The sequence below is a fragment of the Poromitra crassiceps genome (genome assembly GCF_964638095.1).
Source record: "Poromitra crassiceps genome assembly, chromosome: 18".
In the NCBI taxonomy this organism is placed as follows: domain Eukaryota; kingdom Metazoa; phylum Chordata; class Actinopteri; order Beryciformes; family Melamphaidae; genus Poromitra; species Poromitra crassiceps.
In genome coordinates, this window is record NC_139636.1 from 17,519,532 (window position 1) to 17,541,774 (window position 22,243).

Genomic DNA, 22,243 nt, shown 5'->3' on the forward strand with positions numbered 1-22,243 from the left:
TCGTTCCAAGCCGCCGGCTAATAAGATGTACAAGGGACAAAATGGTAAAAAAAAAAAAAGAAAATCATAAAGGCATGGTATCTTTACTGGCAAATGTTTGCAATAAAATAAAATGGCGCACAGATATATAGGGGAGTAGAGCCTGTAGAGATGTGTTTTCACTCCACCAAGGAAGATGTGGAGTGACTGCTGAAAAGCAAGCAGACAACACAGAGGGAGGGGGGGGGGGGGTGATACAGTACAGTAAGCTTTGTGGGCAGGTTGGTAATGCAGAAAGGGAAAAGGCATGAAAAATGAAAGAGAGCGTGGCAAATCATATTTCACAGGGCTGCAGTGCACAAGTCGGCAACAATAGGTTACTCTCCAATAGCAAACTTCACCGAGCTTTAGGTATGAAAATTTTCTTATCTTTTCCAGCGGTCCATAGTTTGTTATATCTGCTGCAACAAACACCCTCCCCCGATAACCTTGTACTATCTAACACGTCGCTCCGTGTTGAACATCCTACCTTCTGTAGACCGAGAAACCGTATTACCAAGTTTTCTCGTCTCCACTACTTCCCTTCTTTTACCGTCTCTGCGTCCCACGCGGTAAATTTAGAGCGACCACGTCACTTTTATGTCGCGCCGTAAAATGTGTTGATGTGTTATTATTATATCTGCGTGGCTCTTTATGAATACAGAAGTGAGTTTATGTGCGGCGCTCCTCCTTCCCGCCGCCTGTCTTATGAACGTGTGCTCTCTCTGCACCTGCTCATTCAATTAGCCAGCCAGCCTCCTCTAGTCAGCTCATCTCATCCTCTCACGTCACCGCCTGCCTCTCTGCCATTAGTCTGTTCTTTGAAGAGGACAGCTGTGAGGAATGGAAATAAATAAATCCAAAGTGTTAATTACAGCGCACACTTTTTCCCTTCTGGAAGCAGATAGCTGTGGGGCGGGGAGGGGAGGGGCGTGTGCATGCCATCGTTTAAAAACGAAGGTGACAACAGGCAAAAAGAAGTGAGAAGAAAGCTACACAGACAGCTGCGTCAAGGTGGCAGATGCTGTGTGATATTGTCTGTTTTCTGACTCCATCACATGCCACTGCACATCTGGAGGGATGATACTGTATGTCTCTGTTGCCGTGGTGATAAGAGGATGACTGAAACTTCTTCCAATTCTGTTGGAACGCAAGGAATCGGCCTATATAATATATAGGCCGATTCCTTGCGTTTCATACCTGTAGGTAGCATTTCTAGGTAGGAAGTTGTCATTTCTAGGTTTTCTAAGTCTGATACAGGTAGGAGGATACATTATTTACAACCTTTCTAGGTACCTAATTTTGCCAAGTTTTCGAGGAAGCATGCAACGGTTTCTTAGGTGGGGTAGGATGTCCCATAACACCTTGTGGCCTTGCTAACTGACGAAGAAGAACAAAACTAGCTCCAAACTTCCATTTAATGGTGGTGGCTAAAAGCTCTTGCTAGAGACAAAACTGAATCAACGTTCGCTAAAATTACAAACATCTATCACCTTCTTTTTCTTTTAAAATGGTCATTAACGTCAAACATGACTTCATCTTAGTGCGGTCAGTTGTTTGTCTGGTGTCAGGAAAGTCTCTTTCTTTCTTTTTCTTTTTTCTCCCCAGTTGTACTTGGCCAATTCCCCCCTGCTGGCCCGGCCGTTGCTCCACCCCCTCTGCCAACCTGGGGAGAGGCGTAGACTACAGACGCTTCCTCTGATACATGTGCAGCCAGTCACCAGCCGCTTCTTTTTCACCGCAGGATGTAGCGCGTGAGAGGGTCACGCTATTCCCGCCAGTTCCCCTCCCCCAAAACAGGCACCCCGACCGACCACAGGAGGCACTAGTGCAGCAACCAGGGGTAATGCCCCACCGGCTTCCCACCTGCAGACACAGCCAATTGTGTCTGTAGGAAAGTCGGACCAAGCCGGAGGTACCGCTACAGAAGTCTCTGCGGTGGTAGGCGAGTGCTTTTACCTGGACACTACTCAGGCGCCCGTGGAAAGTCACTTTTGACCGATAGTAGGAAGAAGCATCCTAACTGAGTGGAATCGGGACACCGCTACGCTAGCTAGTAGCCCGGGAAGTTGGAACCTGACCAATCTGCTCATGTTTTGCTCTGGCAGATCGCATTTGCGTGTGACGATGTCAGGCTATTAGCAAGGCAAGTCGAGCTAAAGCTTGAAATATACTTCAACATGAGCCTCCAGTTGACAGCTAGACAGAGATATTCAAACGTCAGCTCTGACACACACACACACACACACACACACACACACACACACACACACACACACACACACACACAGACGCAGAGTTTCCCCTGTCACTGTCACTGCCACCCCCCATTTCGGGGGAATTTTCTAAATACAGGATGGCCGCGGAAAACTCCGCCTGCCTGCCCCCGGCACGCATCGTCTGAAATGAATTATTTCTCTTGTGTCCTACATTCAAACGAGGTACCTAATTACGCAGGTACCTACTTAGGTAGCTAGGTGCTAGACAGGTTTCTTGCATTTCATACGCAGCCTGTGATTTAGCAGTAAGTCGCACAACGTGCCTACCGCCTCTCAAATGAAAATCATTGTAAAACACAGCCTGTCTTGTTTTGCCTTTAGAAAACTCACCGTTGTGATCAAAACGAACAAGCCACATTTTCAGTACATTCATCTCTGTATTGGGTGATTTCTCTTTAAGACAGTAATATGCTTATTTAAACAGTCAGAGCTATGGATTTATTGGGTATTGTCAACTTAGATCACCGCCTCTGTTGACATAATTTGCAGACAACTGCTAATCGAGCAGTTGCTAATCAGTCTGAGAGGTTGGAGACGCATTGTAGGCAGTCTGCCGTTCTGCCTCGTGCAAAGAGCTTAGTTTGCATCTGAGAAGAACCCCTTTTTGGTTTGGGACGGTAAGGCTGACTGGACTCAGCAATTAGAGCTCCTTCCTCACATCTCTCGTATCTTGTCTAGGAATTACACCCATCTACAAACAAGAGAAATAGCTGGTGTAAATTCTCTGCATATTCTTCTTCTCTCTCCCTCTCTCTCTCCCTCTCTCCCCGGTCTATTCTCAAGGCAGCTAAGCAGCTTGTCCCCAGGGGATCTATGGAGAAGACTCTGCGTTGCACCCTCTCGCGCATGCAATGCACCCACACATGCACGCGAGTTAAAGAGCACAAAAGATGTCACCGCGTATACAAATATTCATTATTCATTCACACAAATGGGACAAAACACGCACACACGCACATCCTGGAGTTGCGGTAATTTTGGGGAAAGAAGAAGACCGTCTCTCCACACAGACAGACAGAAAGACAGATATACACATAGACAGACACAGTATCAGTCCCCCCGTCTCCCCCCCCCCCCCCCCCCCCGGTCACACACTCTCACCCACTATATCCCCGTTAGCCCCACGCATCCAGACACACACAGCACACATGGAGGCCTGGGGATAGAATTACAGGTGTGATTTGGGCTCAGTGGAGATGTAGGAGGATGATAGTGGCAGGCTGAACCAGCGGGGTGATGAATCAGGGCCTTATCAAACCTCTGGCCCTCGGTGTGAGCTGCCAGCACAGAGACACAACATCATCACATAATCACACCTACACACACACTGTTAGAGCAGGGCTATGAAACGCACTTTGCCCAGTGAGCGATTGGACCAATCGGAACAGAATAGAAAGATGGCTGTAAGCTTTACCCTGGTTGTGTTTTCCGCTGCGTTTATGAGCCAAATTATGTTTATTTCCTTGTACCAATTCCGTATATCTTATGCCTTTGGTCGGTCAGGGACGCGCGCTACGTCCTGCCGGTGAAGCTCCCCGCTGTCAGGTGAAAAGAAGCGGCTGGCAACTGTGCATGTGTCGGAGGAAGCGTTGTGCTAGTCTACGGCTCTCCCCAGATCGGCAGAGGGTGGAGCAGCGACCGGGTCAGCAGGGGGGGGGAATTGGCCAAGCACAATTGGGGAGAAAATGGGGAAAATTCGGAAAAGAAAAGAAAACGTATAACTTATCACCAATGTTTGGATTTCAGCTATAATAGTGTTGGAATGTAATATGCTTTAAAGCTTTAAATACTGCTTTAAACTTGCTACTTTAGTATGTGCCTAAATAAGTAAATAAGCCACAATGTAGTATATTCTTCTGTTAATAGAATCTTGGCATATTGTGTTATTTGATTTGGAACATATCCTGTTGCTAATTGGCTGTTATTTAGAGTACCGGTAGTAGTTAAAGAGCACAATTTGTGTTAAATTGATTTGCATATAACTGAGACTTGATACCCTGCTTTATTGATTCCCTTTATTCTAACACAACACACGGCGCACACCTACACACAATGTACACACACACACAGTGGTCAGACAGCCACACACACCTACACACAATGTACACACAGTGGTCAGACAGCCACACACACCTACACACAATGTACACACAGTGGTCAGACAGCCACGCACACCTACACACACTGTATACACAGTGGTCAGACAGCCACGCACACCTACACACACTGTATACACACAGTGGTCAGACAGCCACACACACCTACACACACTGTATACACACAGTGGTCAGACAGCCACGCACACCTACACACACTGTATACACAGTGGTCAGACAGCCACGCACACCTACACACACTGTATACACACAGTGGTCAGACAGCCACACACACCTACACACACTGTATACACACAGTGGTCAGACAGCCACGCACACCTACACACACTGTATACACAGTGGTCAGACAGCCCACCTCTGCTGTATCGCTCATAGTCCTCTACTGCTGTGGTCCTCTATCGTGGTGCACAGGACTCAGTCTCAGATACGTCTCGTTTTCTATCCTACCACTACCAGTCTAGTCTAGTCTAGTCTAGTCTAGTCATGTTCATTTATTTAGCAAAAGGCTGAACATACCATCATACATTACCTTTATTTATACAGGGGGAGTCTCACTGAGAGCAATGCTCTCTTTTTCAGGAGCACCCTGTTCACATTCACACACACACATTCACACCTGGACGCTGACCAGTACAACCACAGTCTGATCTGTTGGCCACTGAGCAGCTCCACTGGAGCAGTTGGGGTTAAGGGCCTTGCTCAAGGGCACCTCAGTGGTGGTAATGAGGGAGGGGCAAGCGCTGCCTAGCATATACATATACACACTACATCACTATATACCATACTACATGGTATTTGTACATGTATACATATACCATCATACTATACATATGCTATACTATATTACTACTATACTATATTATTATACTACATCATACTGTACCAAGGACCAGGATTGAGAACCACGGCTCTGCTACAAAATACAAACGCATACATCACTCGCAAACGTCTCCCTTCCACTTCCAGATCCTCCCATTCCCATAGCTCCATACATCCAGATCCTCCCATTCCCATAGCTCCATACATCCAGATCCTCCCATTCCCATAGCTCCATACATCCAGATCCTCCCATTCCCATAGCTCCATACATCCAGATCCTCCCATTCCCATAGCTCCATACATCCAGATCCTCCCATTCCCATAGCTCCATACATGCATCCAGACACGTCTCGGCGGGGTGGATGTCGGGAGTCGGGACACTCTCCCTCCCCCAGTCCCTCCCTCCATCCGTCCACTCAGCCACCCCCCCGGCGAGAGGGTGTTTGTGTGTGTGTGTGCGTGTGTGTGTGTGTGTGTGTGTGTGTGTGTGTGTGTGTGTGTGTGTGTGTGTGCGTGCGTGCGTGCGTGTGTGCGTGTGTGCGTGCGTGCGTGCGTGTGTGTGTGTGCGAAGGTTGACGTTGGCATGTTTAATTCAGCAGTGGCACGACAGGCCCTGTCACCATGTGGATTTATAGTGCTGCTGGCTATAGGGAGGAATGGGGAGGTGGGACTTAACTACCCCAGGATTCTAATGGGAGATTTAACATGCGCAAAATCACCTTCACTAATCCGACATCCTGTCAAGGGAAGGATATGGATGAATAATGAGTTGCATATTCCATATTGCATAATACTGTGCACATTGCATAATAGCATGTAGGTTTTTCCTGGAGGGTGTAGGCCCTTAACATGTGTGCTCATTGGTTGATCAGTCATGGAAATTGCTTTAACTGTATTGTGTATTGATTGTATTGACATGGAGAGACATATTAGCATGTGTTGTTAAATATAAGGTTTTTTGTGTTCGTCTGTGAGTAATATGGAAAAATATTTTCTATCCAAAAACAATGAAATTGCTTCCTGTCTTCTGGATGATGAAATATGATGTAAGGTCAGGAGATGGAAGGCTTTTATGACGGATGTTTTACAGGATACATTAGTACACATAAAAGTGTATTAGTCAGCCACTGGGGAGCTGTGAGGCCCTGTGACTGTATTTCACTGTGCTGCATCTTCTGCTCCTGCTGCAGGACCACAACAACACTAAAGAAGTCACAACTACTCTGGCTTTATACAGAGCTGTCTGCAAAGTCTGACGGTTAGATTATTAGTATCGCATAAAAATTCATTTTCACTTTTCGTTTTTGTGGTGGACATCATAACTGTCAGTTTCATCTTTTTCTTCTTCTTTTGTTCTGTTTCTTACTGAGGGAGTTAGTCTTTGCAGTATTACATTTGTCGGGGAAATCAAATTAGCTTGCCTTATTCCTCGGTGTATTTAACGTTGTGGAGAAAAGGAGAGAGGGCTGAGGGAGGAGAGATGAGGCGGGAGGGAGGAGACTTTGATCAGGCGAGATGAGAGCTGTGACAGTCTGGAGCCCAGGTTTTCTGGGCTGTCAGTCTGGGTGTCCTTCAGACTGAGGGCCTGGATGACAGAGAGGGGGGGAGTGCTCAGATGACAGAAGGCTCTGCCTAATAGCCAGGCTGTTCTCCAGCCCTGTCTGTTGCTCTCTCTCTTTCACACACACACACACACTTTTTTTTTTATCTTTTTCTCTCCTCCTCCTCCACTTCTGTGGCCATATGTCCCTCAGTCTCTGATGGAGGAGAGAGGGTAGAGACCGCTCCAGTAAGGCGTAAACAGACTCCCCAATTGTAAAGTGCTTCCAAAGTCGATTCCAGATTCCAGGACGGCGAGTCTGGGCACCTGGGCAGCTCACTGATGGAGGTGGCGCCACTATTCTGCATTTGGGGGCCTCTTTGCCAGCCTGCCAAGTGTGTGGCCACTGCTGTGACCAGTCAGTCTTCATAATGGCTTGTCGCTGCCCTGGGACAGAGCCAGCCCAATGCATCACACGACTAGGTCATATGCAGATCAGACCAGGAGGGATTCCCTTCAGCAAGCGCCTGGACTGATGGCTCCTATGGTGACGGCAAGGGCCGGAGAGGGGGGAGGCATTAGGGGCATGGGTGAGCGGGGGGGGGGGGGGGGGGGGAGGGGGAGGGATGGGAGGAAGATTGACGAAGCACAGGTGGTGAATAGCAGGAATAGAAGATTATACAAAGAAGAAGAGAAGGAAGAACGTGAGATGTTTGAGTAAACTTTTATTTATTCATTTTTTTATTATTATTATTATTATTATTATTATTATTATTATTATTATAGTGGGTATTAGAAGTTTTGCTCTGATTGACAAGTAGGCTATCACAGTAAGCCAGCACCTGGCTTTACTGGTAGTGTGACTGGATGGTCTTCCAGTCAAAAGTTTGAACACATGTATTATTTTGTCTTTATTCTATTTATATATTTGACTATTTTTCACATTTTAGAATAACAGTAGAGACATCATGGAATCATGCAGTGACCAAAATTGATAAACAAATCAGCACTTCTTTTTAGACGACACTTTAAGTAGCCGTCCTTTGCCACATGGTTTGTTTTCACATGCTGTAACCATCTGGGAACGAGGCGCTCGCTTGGGGAACCATTACAAAGGGCAGGCACTTTCAAAAAATACCTGGCAGGTGATTGGATGAACCATCTGTCTATCATGGACTCGCTCTTGCTGGCGTCACATCAAAGCCCGCCCGTAGCTGCCTCATAGGACGCTGATTGGTGTGAACCACCGGTGGTTTAGATTCAAACCAATAGATTTTTGCACGTGGCAAGATGGATTTGTCATGTGATCGTGATCTCATGATCTCAGCTGAATCCAGCTGCCTCACCTTACCCTTTGAAGGCTTCATAGATCGACATCAACATATATTCCTCTTTTATTTGTCTAAGAAACAACTTAGAAACACATTTCAATCATTTAAGCATAAGCCTTTAGATTACAATGCCTTTAAAGATCATGAAAAAACATTCAGTCAGGTATGTCCAACGCTGTTGAGTGGTGGTACATGTAGTCTAGGCTTTGTTGCCCAATTTACAGCTAGAACGACTTTCCACAATCTTGGAGCTTAACGTCTTCACTCATAATAACAATGTTTTTCCAGGCTCTTTTCGCTCATTGAACCATATGCAGTGCTGCTGACCATTTGGCTCGCCAGCTTCAGCGCAGTAGTTTGTCCAAGCTGTTTAGAGACGGAGCCCTATTCCATCTGGCCTGGCCCGGGAGTCAGACTGTGACCTGAAGGTCAAGTCAGCATCTGTGAAGTTGTGAGCAACAGCAACACCACACAGGTCCTATTTCTCTCACACCCAAACACCACATTCATAGACCTTCATTTGCTCGGGGGACTGGACCTTACAGGACCTTATATGACATCATAAAGGCGGGCAGCGGAGCATTGGTGTGTCCTTTATCTTATTGCCCATTGGGTTTCTTTATGGATCTTAACCTTTATGTTCCCTACTTACGCCCTACCAGAAAATGAAACTATTGTCTGTGCCAGTGCCACCCGCCCCCCCATGTTAACAGACTACATCCAACTTGTCTGTCTTGTCTCTGCTCTCCTCTTCCTTTGTTAGACAGTGGGGAAGTATTAAGCCGGTGATTCCATTATCTCCTCCCCTCCATGGGATCCTCTTAGTCATTCATTGCCATTTAATTGCTGACCAAGAATATAATGACTCCAATGAAAATGGAAAGACGGGCTAGTGGTCCTATCATGCTTACTCAGGGGTGTACTACATGCAGGCTAATTGTTGATCGTCCAATTACATCTCAGTCGAGAGGGGCTTTTAACCAATCACATCTCAGTCGAGAGGGGCTTTTAACCAATCACATCTCAGTCGAGAGGGGCTTTTAACCAATCACATGTCAGTCGAGAGGGGCTTTTAAGGACGTCTTATGGTGCGTTTCCCCCCTACTTGATGTTCGTCGGTGTACAGCGATCCCCGAAGCGACAAGCAGCCGGGATGCGTTCTGTCTTCTTCACTCTTACTTAATGAGCACTCTTCTCTTTCGTGGCCTGCACGCGTGGAATCGCTGCAACTCTCCTCCATTAATTCCCTGTATCGTCCCTGTGGCCACAGCGATTGTAAAATCACTAAATGAGCCAATGTACGATTGACTCTTTTTTTTTTTACGGTGCTTAATGCTCTTATCTGAATAAGTCAGCGTTAATTCCCCCCGAATGATTAACGACAGGTAGCGCTGTCGGAGGCAGCGAGAAATTAGTTCACACAGGGATAACGCCGTGTTCCTCCCACTCTTCACACCTGCTGCAGGCAGCACACGCACACACACGCCCCTGTGATTATTCTGATAGGCTGAGCATCAGCACATTGTTTTATTCCGCATCACTGACGTTTCCGCCTGACGGTTCACAGCGAGGAGGAGGAGGAGGAGGAGGAGGAGGAGGAAGGGGGAGGAGGAGGAGGAAGGGGGAGGAGGAGGAGGAGGAGGAGGAGGAGGAGGAGGAGGAGGAGGAGGAGGAGGAGGAGGAAGGGGGAGGAGGAGAAGGAGGCATGCTCAGGGTCATCTATGCAACATGTAGTGAGTTGACTGCACGCAGTTCTTGGGTGAATAGAACGCACTGCACTTCCCCGTGTACATTTGAAGATAATGGCATGATGTTTGAAAGGGAGGCGGCTCTTGATACGGTACTGTATATCCGGTCGATGATGAGATGGATTTCTCCTGACCTGTCTGCCATCTTGCTCTAATAAATGAGATGCAGTGCACAGGGAAAGGTCATAAACAGCCCCATGATGCATTGCCTGTTGGTGTGTTGGCTTCTTTTCCTTCCTCCAGGAAGTAATTCATGTCTTCCACGCAGCCTGGAAACGCCACCACAGGGTCTAGCATTGTTTTCCAGGGTCAGATGATCTGGAAACACCACCAGGGCCGCCCATAAGGGGGGTAAAGGAGTAAGCTTCCAGGGGCATCGCCACTAGGGGGGCATTGGAGCCAGGCAAAAAAAAGAGAGAAAAAAATACCAAATATATATCTCCCATCCTGAAAATGCGGCAACTAATTAATTTTTTTGCAAGGAGTCGAACAAATACACAAAACACAGCAGCAGTAACAAGGCATGCTTGGGCAGGAGTGCTCCTGTGGAAAATAGTGCCATTCTGATGTAATCCCCCATCCGACCAGTGCAGTGAGAGGCAGCAATGTGCCGCAAGGCATCTAGTCTGCCGGAAAGCCAAAAGAAGAAGAAGAAGAACAAGGCAGGCTTGGGGCGGACCATTTTGCTTGGGGCAGCAGCAGCTAGAGGGACCATTTATGGTGTAACACACAACACAGACAGGTGATAGGAAACAAAACAAGACCGGTGATAGCAAAATGCCAGGAGCAAAACAAAAGTCAGGATGCCAAAATCGCAAGGCAAAAAAAAAGCGGGATCAGGCAAGGGCTTTAGACCCAAATAATAATCTGTTAACAAACTTTTCAGTCGGCTCCGAAAGCTGCAGCGTTGATATGAGTAAAGCGCGTGCGGGGGAGGGGGGGCATAGTGGCTGGACCCTTCCAGGGGCACTGCCATCTCTCTGGGTGGCCCTGAACACCACCACAGGGTCTAGCATTGTTTTCCAGGATCAGATGATCTGGAAACACCACCACAGGGTCTAGCATTGTTTTCCAGGGTCAGATGATGCCAGCAGATACTTAGAAGCCACAAGTCACCGTTCCCTGATTGCGAGAGAATGACTATCACTGTTTACAGTGATTACACAGTCAGATGTGTATCATCTGATGCAGGCAGCTCTGTTTCACTCTCCTGCACTGATCTCCAAGCTTTAAGATACAATCAGCAGTTCATTCCTTCTAAATATTGGTCTACATGGGTGTATTTGAGGAGTTTCATCCCAAAATGAGATATTTGTTGATGCCGGTGAAGCTCCCCGAGTCCCCGCTGTCAGGTGAAAAGAAGCGGCTGGCAACTGCGCATGTGTCAGAGGAAGCATGGTGCTAGTCTACGGCTCTCCCCAGATCGGCAGAGGGTGGACCAGCAACCAGGGGAGGAATTGGCCAAGTACAATTGGGACAAAATGGGGGGGATCAGGAAAAATAAATAAATAATAACATAATACTAAATAATTGATAACGTAAAAACAAAATAACATGTATACTTTATTTATTTATTTATTTATTTATTTATTTATTTATTTATTTATGTATTTATTTTATATAAAAGCAGGTAATATTTTTAGGCTGATTTGATGATGAACGATCCTCTCCCAAAATCGATATGCTACATTGTGTTCTTTATTTACAAAAATCTCTTCTAAGCCCAATAAATCAGAAAGCCTATAGTGTGACAGCAGTAGCTCAACAGATCGGGTGCCGCGTTGCAAACACAGGTTGGGGCTGTAAGGTAGTTTTACCCAAGGATTTATTGCTAAAGATGCCCCAAGAATTTTGTCAAGACACAGCAGCGTGTATTAGTCAATGTGCCATCACTTGGAGGAATGGCAATGCTGTGGTTGTTTTAACAGCAGTCTTTGTTTCAAGCCTTATTACGAACATCACTCATCCATCCCTACGTGTCTGTCTGTGCTTTAGGGGGGGAGTGTGTGTGTGTGTGTGTGTGTGTGTGTGTGTGTGTGTGTGTGTGTGTGTGTGTGTGTGTGTGTGTGTGTGTGTGTGTGTGTGTGTGCGTGCGTGCGTGCGTGCGTGCGCGTGAGAGAGAGACAAGTGGCTAAAATTTTAGCGGGAGGGGTGAAGGTTCCATGTATTCTGCTAGGATCCTCAGCCTACCTATCATCAGAAAAGAAAATGTATTCAAACTGAGCAAAATGCAATCATCTCATTTTTCTGCCAATTTAATTTTGTCATTCACTGAACAAGAAAAAAAAAAGCTGAGCTGTTGGCATGCGTTCCAATTAATCTAATCACAATATTCAGCAAAACAAATGCAATGTTTTGCCAGTTGCTAACTTTCTCTTGTCAGTTTTTAATTTCCATCACACCGTTATCCCCTTTGTCACTTCAGCTTAGCTAGCGGAAGCTAATGGGCCTTTTTCACAGCAGCCATTTTGTGTCTAAACGGCAGGGTAAATGCAGGTGCAGCCAAAACATTAATGAGGGCCCCTGCACTGCAACACCTAAATGGATTGGAAGTTGGAAACCCTCATTAATGTTTTGATTGCACCTGTGTTTACCCTGCCTTTTAGATACAAACTGGCTGCTGTGACAAAGGTCAAGTAGATTTATTACAAGTTGTTTGGGTTGCGGAGCAGCAAGAATGATGTAAGTCTCCATTTGAGCTCTTACTGTCTGGTCCTAGTGACCAGCGTTCCATCTGAACGTGCTCTTCTTCAAGCTGTCACAATGGAGTTTGTGAGAGACACTCCTGGAATAATGGATAACAATCTCACGGCTCCCACATGTCTGCAGCCTCTGTCTCTGTCTCCTGTGCACCGCTGTGTCTCTGTCTCCTGTGCACCGCTGCATGCAGCACGTCTCTGTCTCCTGTGCACCACTGCATGCAGCACGTCTCTGTCTCCTGTGCACCGCTGCATGCAGCACGTCTCTGTCTCCTGTGCACCGCTGCGTCTCTGTCTCCTGTGCACCACTGCATGCAGCACGTCTCTGTCTCCTGTGCACCGCTGCATGCAGCACGTCTCTGTCTCCTGTGCACCGCTGCGTCTCTGTCTCCTCTGCACCGCTGCGTCTCTGTCTCCTGTGCACCGCTGCGTCTCTGTCTCCTGTGCACCGTTGCGTCTCTGTCTCCTGTGCACCGCTGCGTCTCTGTCTCCTCTGCACCGCTGCGTCTCTGTCTCCTGTGCACCGCTGCGTCTCTGTCTCCTGTGCACCGCTGCGTCTCTGTCTCCTGTGCACCGCTGCGTCTCTGTCTCCTGTGCACCGCTGCGTCTCTGTCTCCTCTGCACCGCTGCGTCTCTGTCTCCTGTGCACCGCTGCGTCTCTGTCTCCTGTGCACCGCTGCGTCTCTGTCTCCTCTGCACCGCTGCGTCTCTGTCTCCTGTGCACCGCTGCGTCCGAGCATCAGTAGCAGTCTTTAAAGAAGATGACGTCACTTCCGGGGGACGTCTCCGGCTCGTCTCCTGTTTCTGCTTTTCCTTGATGCATTTCTCTCCCTCAAGCTGTGAGAGGATCTGTCTGCCCCTCCTCTCTCTGCCTGCCCCTCCCCTCTCTGCCTGCCCCTCCCCTCTCTGCCTGCCCCTCCTCTCTCTGCATGCCCCTCCCCTCTCTGCCTGCCCCTCCTCTCTCTGTCTGCCCCTCCCCTCTCTGCCTGCCCCTCCTCTCTCTGCCTGCCCCTCCCCTCTCTGCCTGCCCCTCCTCTCTGTCTCTGCCCCTCCCCTCTCTGTATCGCTCCCTTGCCCTCCTCCTTTTTGCTTTCCTCCACATCTCCCCTCATTACGATACCTCCACATCTAGGATCATTGCAGTGCAAAGTGTTGGCAGACCACAGGAAAGTGTGTTGATGAAAGGTGTGTGTGTGTGTGTGTGTGTGTGTGTGTGTGTGTGTGTGTGTGTGTGTGTGTGTGTGTGTGTGCGCGCGCAGGGGCTATTTCTAAATGACACATTTCCAGAGGCTGCTGTCAGATGAAAGGAGAGGGTATAAATGGGCTGAGAGAAGAGTGGGAGCTGGCAGACAGATAGAGGAGAGAGAGAGGAGGATGTCAAACCTTGCAGGACAATGGCCAATTAGATCCAGCAGAGCATTAGCTCAAAAAGGGCAAATTACTCATAATACCCTCCAGTACATTCTATTTATGTTTTAACAGTACCTAATCCCTTACTCTCTCTCTCTCTCTCTCTCTCTCTCTCTCTCTCTCTCTCTCTCTCTCTCTCTCTCTCTCTCTCTCTCTCTCCATCCTCATATACTCTTCCTGCTTCCCCCTGTCCCTTCTTCACCGTCTTATTTTATACACTTCGTCTTCATCACACTCGGTCATATTTTGTCTCAAAGCTGTTTGTAGTGTTAAATTGTCCTGCATGAAGTGGTGGCAGAGTGCAGTGCTCAGGGTAAGAGTGTGTCCTCGTGGGCTCTCTATCAATAACCATTAATAAGGAACCTCTCTCATTAGGCCACACCCTCACAGGCCCCCAGGGCTTGAGGAATGGGCCCTGCCATTTCACGTGATGGAGTACGCCTGGATAGCTTCACCGCTGTTTGCAAAATGCAAATGAGAATACTTATCCCCCCCCTGCGTGTGATTTGCCACCACTGCTGTATACACACTCATGCAGCCCTCTTTGCTTCATCAAGAAGAACCTCTCTCCCCTATCCCTGATGTCTCTTCACCTCTTCCTCTCTCTCCCCTATCCTGCACCTCCCCCATGGCTCTTCACCTCTTCCTCTCTATTCCTTCTCTCCATTTTTTCACACGCGCTCACGCGTCGCGCCCGCCAAACTCAGCCAGCGTGTCCAGGCTACCGCAGTATGACTATTCATACACCCAATGAGGCTGCATGAAGCCTGGCGAGGGAGGCTGCGTGATGGGAAGAGAGTTTCCGGATGATGACTTAGGAGTCCTGCGGCTTCTCTGCCAAGAGCCGGGAACTCAAACTTAATCAGGGCGAGGACCCCGCCTCCACCCAGCTCTTGAGAGCACTCCACGGGGCTGAGGCCAAAAAGAGAGGGACGACATGAGATGGAGAGAGATAGAGAGAGAGAGAGAGAAAGAAGTCAAAATCAAGGCGACATCATGCTCACTTGCCTCCGCTTCTTAATGGGGAGCAAGTGATTTTCCTCCATGAGTGATGGCTTCATTTTAGGGCTATTGGAGAATCATTGTCTGTTTGACTCTGAGAGGAGGCATTAGTAAGATTAGCTTTGTTTTCCTCAATCAATCCTATCTGAACTCTTCTCTTTCTCCCTCGCTCTGTCTCTCACTGAAACACACTGAAGCTCTGTCTCTCACTGAAACACACTGAAGCTCCAGACTGCCCCACACCAAGGCTGCTGTCCATCCATCAGCCAGCGATATGTTTCACTGGTCTCTCTCTCAGAACCGCTCGCCCCTGTCCACAGGCCACGCCTCTCTCTCAGCCCTGCTCGGCCCTGTCCACAGGCCACGCCTCTCTCTCAGAACCGCTCGCCCCTGTCCACAGGCCACGCCTCTCTCAGCCCTGCTCGCCCCTGTCCACAGGCCACGCCTCTCTCTCAGAACCGCTCGCCCCTGTCCACAGGCCACGCCTCTCTCTCAGCCCTGCTCGCCCCTGTCCACAGGCCACGCCTCTCTCTCAGAACCGCTCACCCCTGTCCACAGGCCACGCCTCTCTCTCAGAACCGCTCGCCCCTGTCCACAGGCCACGCCTCTCTCTCAGAACCGCTCCCCCCTGTCCACAGGCCACGCCTCTCTCTCAGAACCGCTCGCCCCTGTCCACAGGCCACGCCTCTCTCTCAGAACCGCTCCCCCCTGTCCACAGGCCACGCCTCTCTCTCAGAACCGCTCGCCCCTGTCCACAGGCCACGCCTCTCTCTCAGAACCGCTCCCCCCTGTCCACAGGCCACGCCTCTCTCTCAGAACCGCTCCCCCCTGTCCACAGGCCACGCCTCTCTCTCAGAACCGCTCCCCCCTGTCCACAGGCCACGCCTCTCTCTCAGAACCGCTCGCCCCTGTCCACAGGCCACGCCTCTCTCTCAGAACCGCTCCCCCCTGTCCACAGGCCACGCCTCTCTCTCAGAACCGCTCCCCCCTGTCCACAGGCCACGCCTCTCTCAGAACCGCTCCCCCCTGTCCACAGGCCACGCCTCTCTCTCAGAACCGCTCCCCCCTGTCCACAGGCCACGCCTCTCTCAGAACCGCTCCCCCCTGTCCACAGGCCACGCCTCTCTCTCAGAACCGCTCGCCCCTGTCCACAGGCCACGGTCACACCAAGGGGAGGAGGCAATGATTGGTCCTGATCAATAATACATTGACTGCATTAAAGCTTATGAATAAGTCATGGATGGAAAGAACCCGGAAAGTCGTCAGGAAGACGCTACCCACGCGCACACACACATACACACGCACACACACACACACACGGGCACACACACACACACACACACACACACACACACACACACGGTAAAGTGATATTTAGCGTCAGCCAGAGGAGATGAAGATAAAAACAGGGTTTTAACTTGTAGGGAATGTATCAGCCACCCGCTGACATATCCTCTGTTCTGTCACTTACTCTCCCTCACCGCCACACACGCCGTACCCCCCATTCTCTCTCTGCGTCTCCCTCTCTGCAGTAATGCCACACACGCCGTACCCCCCATTCTCTCTCTGCGTCTCCCTCTCTGCAGTAATGCCACACACGCCGTACCCCCCATTCTCTCTCTGCGTCTCCCTCTCTGCAGTAATGCCCTTTTTCCTGCGGGTGGAATAAATAAGTTATTACATCCATGTGTCCTAAGGCTTAGCAAGGACCTTCTGAATATAAATAGTTCATTTGCACGCCGTAGCCGAGGCCTCACTTTGTGCCATATGAATAAATTTGTAATTACATTTTTTTGTGAGGAGCAGGGTGACTGTTGTTGTGGATGACTGGAGATGCAAGATGAAATTGCCTTACACAAATAAGTCAACGGTTTTACCCAAACCACCATCAGAGAGAGAGGAGGGAGCCGCGTGAGGGGCGGAGCTTAGCTCAACAGAGCCGCCCATCCAACGCTATAGATCATTTGAATACGGAGCAAAATGGGTACGGTAGATGAAAGCGCACATGCCAACTTAACTTGGCCACGATTTTGAATGGGAACAACAGACAGACAGTACTTTTGAATTATTCATCTCTAAATCATTACATGCTAAAAAAGGGAGATGCAGTAACTAGTGCACACACATGCACTATTAGTGTGCAGTCGTACGTTTGTGCTGGTTCTGTGATGATGAGCAGGCCTGGTTTGAGTGTGCGCTGTGAGGATGTGCTCCTCCTGGAGGTGCAGCACGATGGGAGAGGAAGCAGCTCTTTGTTGCCATCAGAAGTGTGTCAGAGAGGAGTAGTGAAGCGCTGCTGAAGATGTCGCGGCCTGTTAACAGATGTGAGGTTTTGTGCTGCAGACGCCACGCGCAGGAACAAAGAGGTTGAGGGGGAGGCAGCCCCGCCGCAGAGCAGAGAAGCGTTCACATCGAGGCCGATACGGCTTTGTTAAAGCCTCAAATCCCAGCGAAAAAGTGCTGCGGTTTGCTGCTCACACACACACACACACACACACAGCTTTCATAACAAGTCTGATGCTGCTCACACACACAGCTTTTATAACAAGTCTGATGCAAATGTATCCAGCCTTTCCTCAAATCTCTTTCTTTCCATGGGCAGGAAAAAAGCACACCCTCTGAAAGGTGAATGGCAGAAAAACTCCTGGGTGGAGGCGTTTTTATTTTCCCATTTTAATAGGCTGGGTGCTGATGCTAGCTTAGTTGTCATTGCTAACTAACAGAGTAGCATGTCTCTCAGCAGAAACTGTCATGGTAAAATAAACTATTAAATGCTATTATGCTTGTGTGCCTGGAAATTATTCATTCCATTTCTTAACTGTTTTGAGTAACCATTTGGGGGACAATCTCTTCTCTCCTGATTCTTGCTATTGGAGATGGCAGTAAGCATTCAGTAATACAAATACAAACTGTCCATGATGGTAGGAACCCAACCTATTGTATTAAAATCTATTTAAACTGGTGGTATCTCGCTCAACGCGCGCTCGATTCCTAGGCTCGGCCCCTTCGCGGCCTCGCCTGTCCTGCAACTCGCATTCGCAGCTCGGCCGCTGCTCGGCCTTGCCCGCAGCTCAGCTGCTGTGTGGCCTTGCCTGCCCTATTGGCGCACGCACAATGTCTCCCTCTCTCTCTCTCCCTCGAAGAACACGCTGTCTTTTGAAATGGATGTTGGTAGATCTGAGTGACAAGTGGTAATGGAGAGAGATGCCGTCTGTGACAGCCTCCAGGATCCCGGGGAGGAGCAGTGCTCCGTCACCCTCACAAAGTTCTCCAATTAGAGGCTATGATGAGTGCCGACTGTCCCCAGTGAAACAGAATCAGCCTCCCTGAGATTGCTACAGGTCCCTGTGATTTAGCAACCGCTTTGTCTCTGTCACTCCAGTCACTAATAGAAAACCAAGAGAATGGATGATTCCTACTTAAGGCGCACCTTAATTGAAGCTGATTACATTTAGCAAAGGTTTATTATATTTACATAATGTTGGCGGACAGAGGGATCTGACCTCTCTGTGTCTCTGCTGTGTTTCTTCCAGGCTGCCGGAGTGCAGACGAGACCCCATGGACCCGCGGGACTACGGGGACAACGAGCCCGGGGCGTCGATGGGCCACGCCCCCTGATACCGTCAGACCACACCCACCTCCCGTGCTCACTTCAGCCAGCTCTCCAGCCCTCTGGAGCGGCAACGCCGGAGATCTGCACCTGACGTCTCACCCTCCCCCTACACCCCACCCCCCCTCCGTACCCCCGCCGATGTCTGCCGGCGGCGAGCTGACCTTGAAGAACGGCAGGCGTGACAAATGTGGACGGCCACATCTTTTCTGCTCCAAGACTTCTTTTTTTTTAAATTCCTCACCAGCTACTAACTTTCTTTAATTGAAGCACGCAAGTTCTGCGCAATCAATTACCATCAGGCTCAATTTCCACCGCCAGTCACACCCTTGGCTGCGTGGCGAGCCTGGCTGAGGGGCTCAGAGAGGAGTCTGGGTAAGGCAGCCGGGCGGAGCATCTGTTAAGCCCCGACACATGTCAGAGATGGAACATTGGCTGACACGGTGTGCATCACTGTTCATTTGTTCGCAGTATCATCACACACACACACACACACACAGAACGAGATCGTTTGTTAGACGCCACGATGCCTTACCAGAGAATATATAGAGAATATAATGGGTGTTTTACTGCCATTGTGAAAAAGGGAAACGTAAGTGTTTCTAAATTCTGTTCTGTAATCGTGTCTCTTGTGTTTTCCATCATCCTCCTCGCGGTGCCTTGTTCTCTGGCGCTCTCCTCCTCTCTCTTCCTTGTACACTACATCCTCAGTCTCTGCCCCTCCCCTCCCTTCCCTTCCCATCCTCGATGCGTGTGGATCTACGCATGCCTTCCTGCCTGTTTGTCAGATCCATCATCAGAGGACATTTTGACGCCCATTGATTGGTGAATGTTGCCGAGTTCCATGTAAGGTGAAAATCGAACTGTAATTTGACTGTGCAAAATGGCACTCGCGCTATATCAGCATTCTATGTAATGTAAAGGCTCATTACTCCCGGGCCAATCCGCAGTGCGCGACGGAGTAGAGTCCAGATAAATGTATGCACTTTCTACCTGGGCCTACTCCATCATAGCGTTCAGCCATGACGCACTGCTGCAGGCAGGGCTGCGGCTGTATCAACAATACTTTCTAATGTGATTTATTCTGTTGCCTTCAATTCTAAATTGAAAGTGGACTCATCTATAACATGTGGGGGACGTGTTTGACAACAGTATGACTTCAGCACTGTACCACTGCACTGAGTTGCACTGAGAGGGAAAGGCTGGTGTGTCAACAGCTTATTGACATCATTCCAACAAACTGCTCAGTCTCTCTTGTGTATCAGATGTTCCCTCTTATTTGTTCTTTGACTATTTTTGTCTTAAATCTATAAATAAACGGGAGCCTACATTATTTCTTAGATGGGCTGTTGAAAATGACATTCAAATTTCGAACAATTTCTTCCTGATTTGTGTCTTTCGCAAAAACAATAATATGAGCAGGTGAGAACCACCCATCATCCCCGGAGAGCATTATGGGAAAACGCAGCTCACGCACGTGACAAAGGACGGAGGCGGGAGGAAGAGAGGTGAAGTGGAGAAGAGAAGAGAGTGGATGAAGGATTTCAAGTTTTGAAAATGTCATCAAAATTCCGAGCACCTTCCCGTCCAGATAGCACAGGGAATGGGAGAAAGTTGTGCGTACGTCACGGTAGATATATTTAAATACAGACCGCTTCTCGCCTGCAGACCCACTTCCAGCCAGAACCCACTTTCTTCAACTCACGGCTGCAGAAACACCAAGTACCCCCCCCCCACACACACACACACACTCACCCCCTTTTCTTGCCTTCTAAGAATGGAATCACGTTGGCTTCACACCTGCTTTCAACCTGGGCTGAGATGCTCCATCGAGCCACGAATGCTTTCTCAGCAGTCCTGCTCTCATCGCATTGAGATATTGACTCAGAGAAAGTCATTTGGCCCGTGGGCACGGCTATCAGCGTGCTAACACATGTGGCTTTGCATTTTCCCTCCACTTCCCCTTTGGAGAAATAATGGGCCTTAATGACTTACTGTACGAGGCATTGATCCCCCGGCACTCGCTGAACCACTGCACATTGTCCAAGGACCAGAGCACTCAAACCCTTTTAGAGAGTGTGTGTGTGTGTGTGTGTGTGTGTGTGTGTGTGTGTGTGTGTGTGTGCGTGCGTGCGTGCGTGCATGTGTGTGGTTGGTTAAATTGATTTAAGCCAAAGGCAGAGAAAGATGGGGGTCTCACATGCTATCAAAGGGAGGGTGATTTCAGCGAATAATCCTGAGCCTGTCTGTCATCTGCGTTGCCTCCATGCTCGAGTCCAACATGATCAAAGACATAATAACAGCCCTGTGGGGGGACAATGTGCATGTTGTCTGCAGAGGAAATGGAGAGGAGAAGATTGTCTGATCTCATTTAGCCAGGCGAGACCACAAGGTTTCCTTTTTTTCTCCACAGCCAATTACACCCGCTCTCCCAGGTTCCGCTCACTTCGCCCAGCATGTTCACACACACACACACACACACACACGCGCAAATAAACACGACGCACCGCTGTTAAGGCCTCCCCTTCCTGATGGGCAAAAGAGACAATATGTGTATTTGTATTGACGGGAATTAATTGCCTCATGGCTTGTGAGATTGAATTGGTTTACGTGACATGGTTGGCTAAGTGGTGATGCGGCTTTGATTGCCGCATTTAATAGAACCTATTTTTCTCTGCCATCATTCCTAAAGACAGTTGGAGTGTGTGGTTGCTTTCTCACTACCACATGCCTTAATGATCCTGCTTATTAGCATGCAGGAGAGGGAGGAGACATGGGACTTTCTCTGTGAGAATAGACCACACATTGCTTTTAGAAGTGTGTGTGTGCCTATGTGCACGCTTTTCAGTATATGTGTGTTTTGTGTTTGTGTGTGTGCTGCATGTGCGTGTTTCTATGGGCATGCTTTTCAGGATGTGTGTGTGCATTAGCCTGTGAAAGATGGCAGTTTATTTGAAGAGAGCCCACCTCCACCCTTGCCCAGATTGCATGCTCCTGTACCATTCAACACAATGTATTGCTTGTCTCACAGTCAATGCACTCTGCTATTCATCTTTCCCCTTGGCCTCTTCACACACACACACACACACACACACACACCCCTACTACATGCACACACACTCCTGCTACACATACACACGCACACCCCCCTACTACACACACGCACACACCCCTGCTACACATACACACGCACACACACCCCTACTACACATACACACGCAAAGGGAAATTGGCATCAGTCAAAGGATCCGACCCTAGATTTCACATTTTCTGGGATTTGCTTTGGGTTCAATCACACTGAAAGCACAGATGATTGATGTCTATAAGTATTCATGTATGATTTCCATGCTGTTAGATATGAGACCTGTAGATAACGCAGCAAATATTCCTCACCAAATATGAGATGTCAAGAAGCCTGATGTTTATGGATGACATAGGAGCCACATATCAAATAAAATGTAACAAATGTATGTTTTTTTTGTTGCAGTAACACTTTCAGCTTCTTTTATGTTTAAAATAAGACGGGGTTAACAAACCTTTAAAGCCCCCCCTCCACTGTATTTTGTCATTTTTAAGATATTTCATGTGTAGCTGTGTTTTTTTCCTGCTCTGCTAATTAGCCAAAGTGTTCGCAACTGTATTTTGTTGACAAATAACCTTATTTTGGGCT

At 48.6% G+C, this 22,243-nt stretch overlaps 1 protein-coding gene across 2 annotated transcripts in view; it reads left to right on the forward strand.

Annotated features, from left to right (window-relative positions):
* trim44 (tripartite motif containing 44) overlaps window positions 1-22,000 on the forward strand; it is a 69,524-nt gene extending 47,524 nt beyond the window's left edge. For both annotated transcript variants that reach the window (XM_083654550.1, XM_083654551.1), the window contains exon 6: window positions 18,497-22,000. In XM_083654550.1, coding sequence (XP_083510676.1) covers window positions 18,497-18,581 — 85 coding nt within the window. In that variant the 3' untranslated portion in view covers window positions 18,582-22,000. The remainder of the gene's footprint in view (window positions 1-18,496) is intronic.
* The last annotated feature ends 243 nt before the right edge of the window (window positions 22,001-22,243 follow it).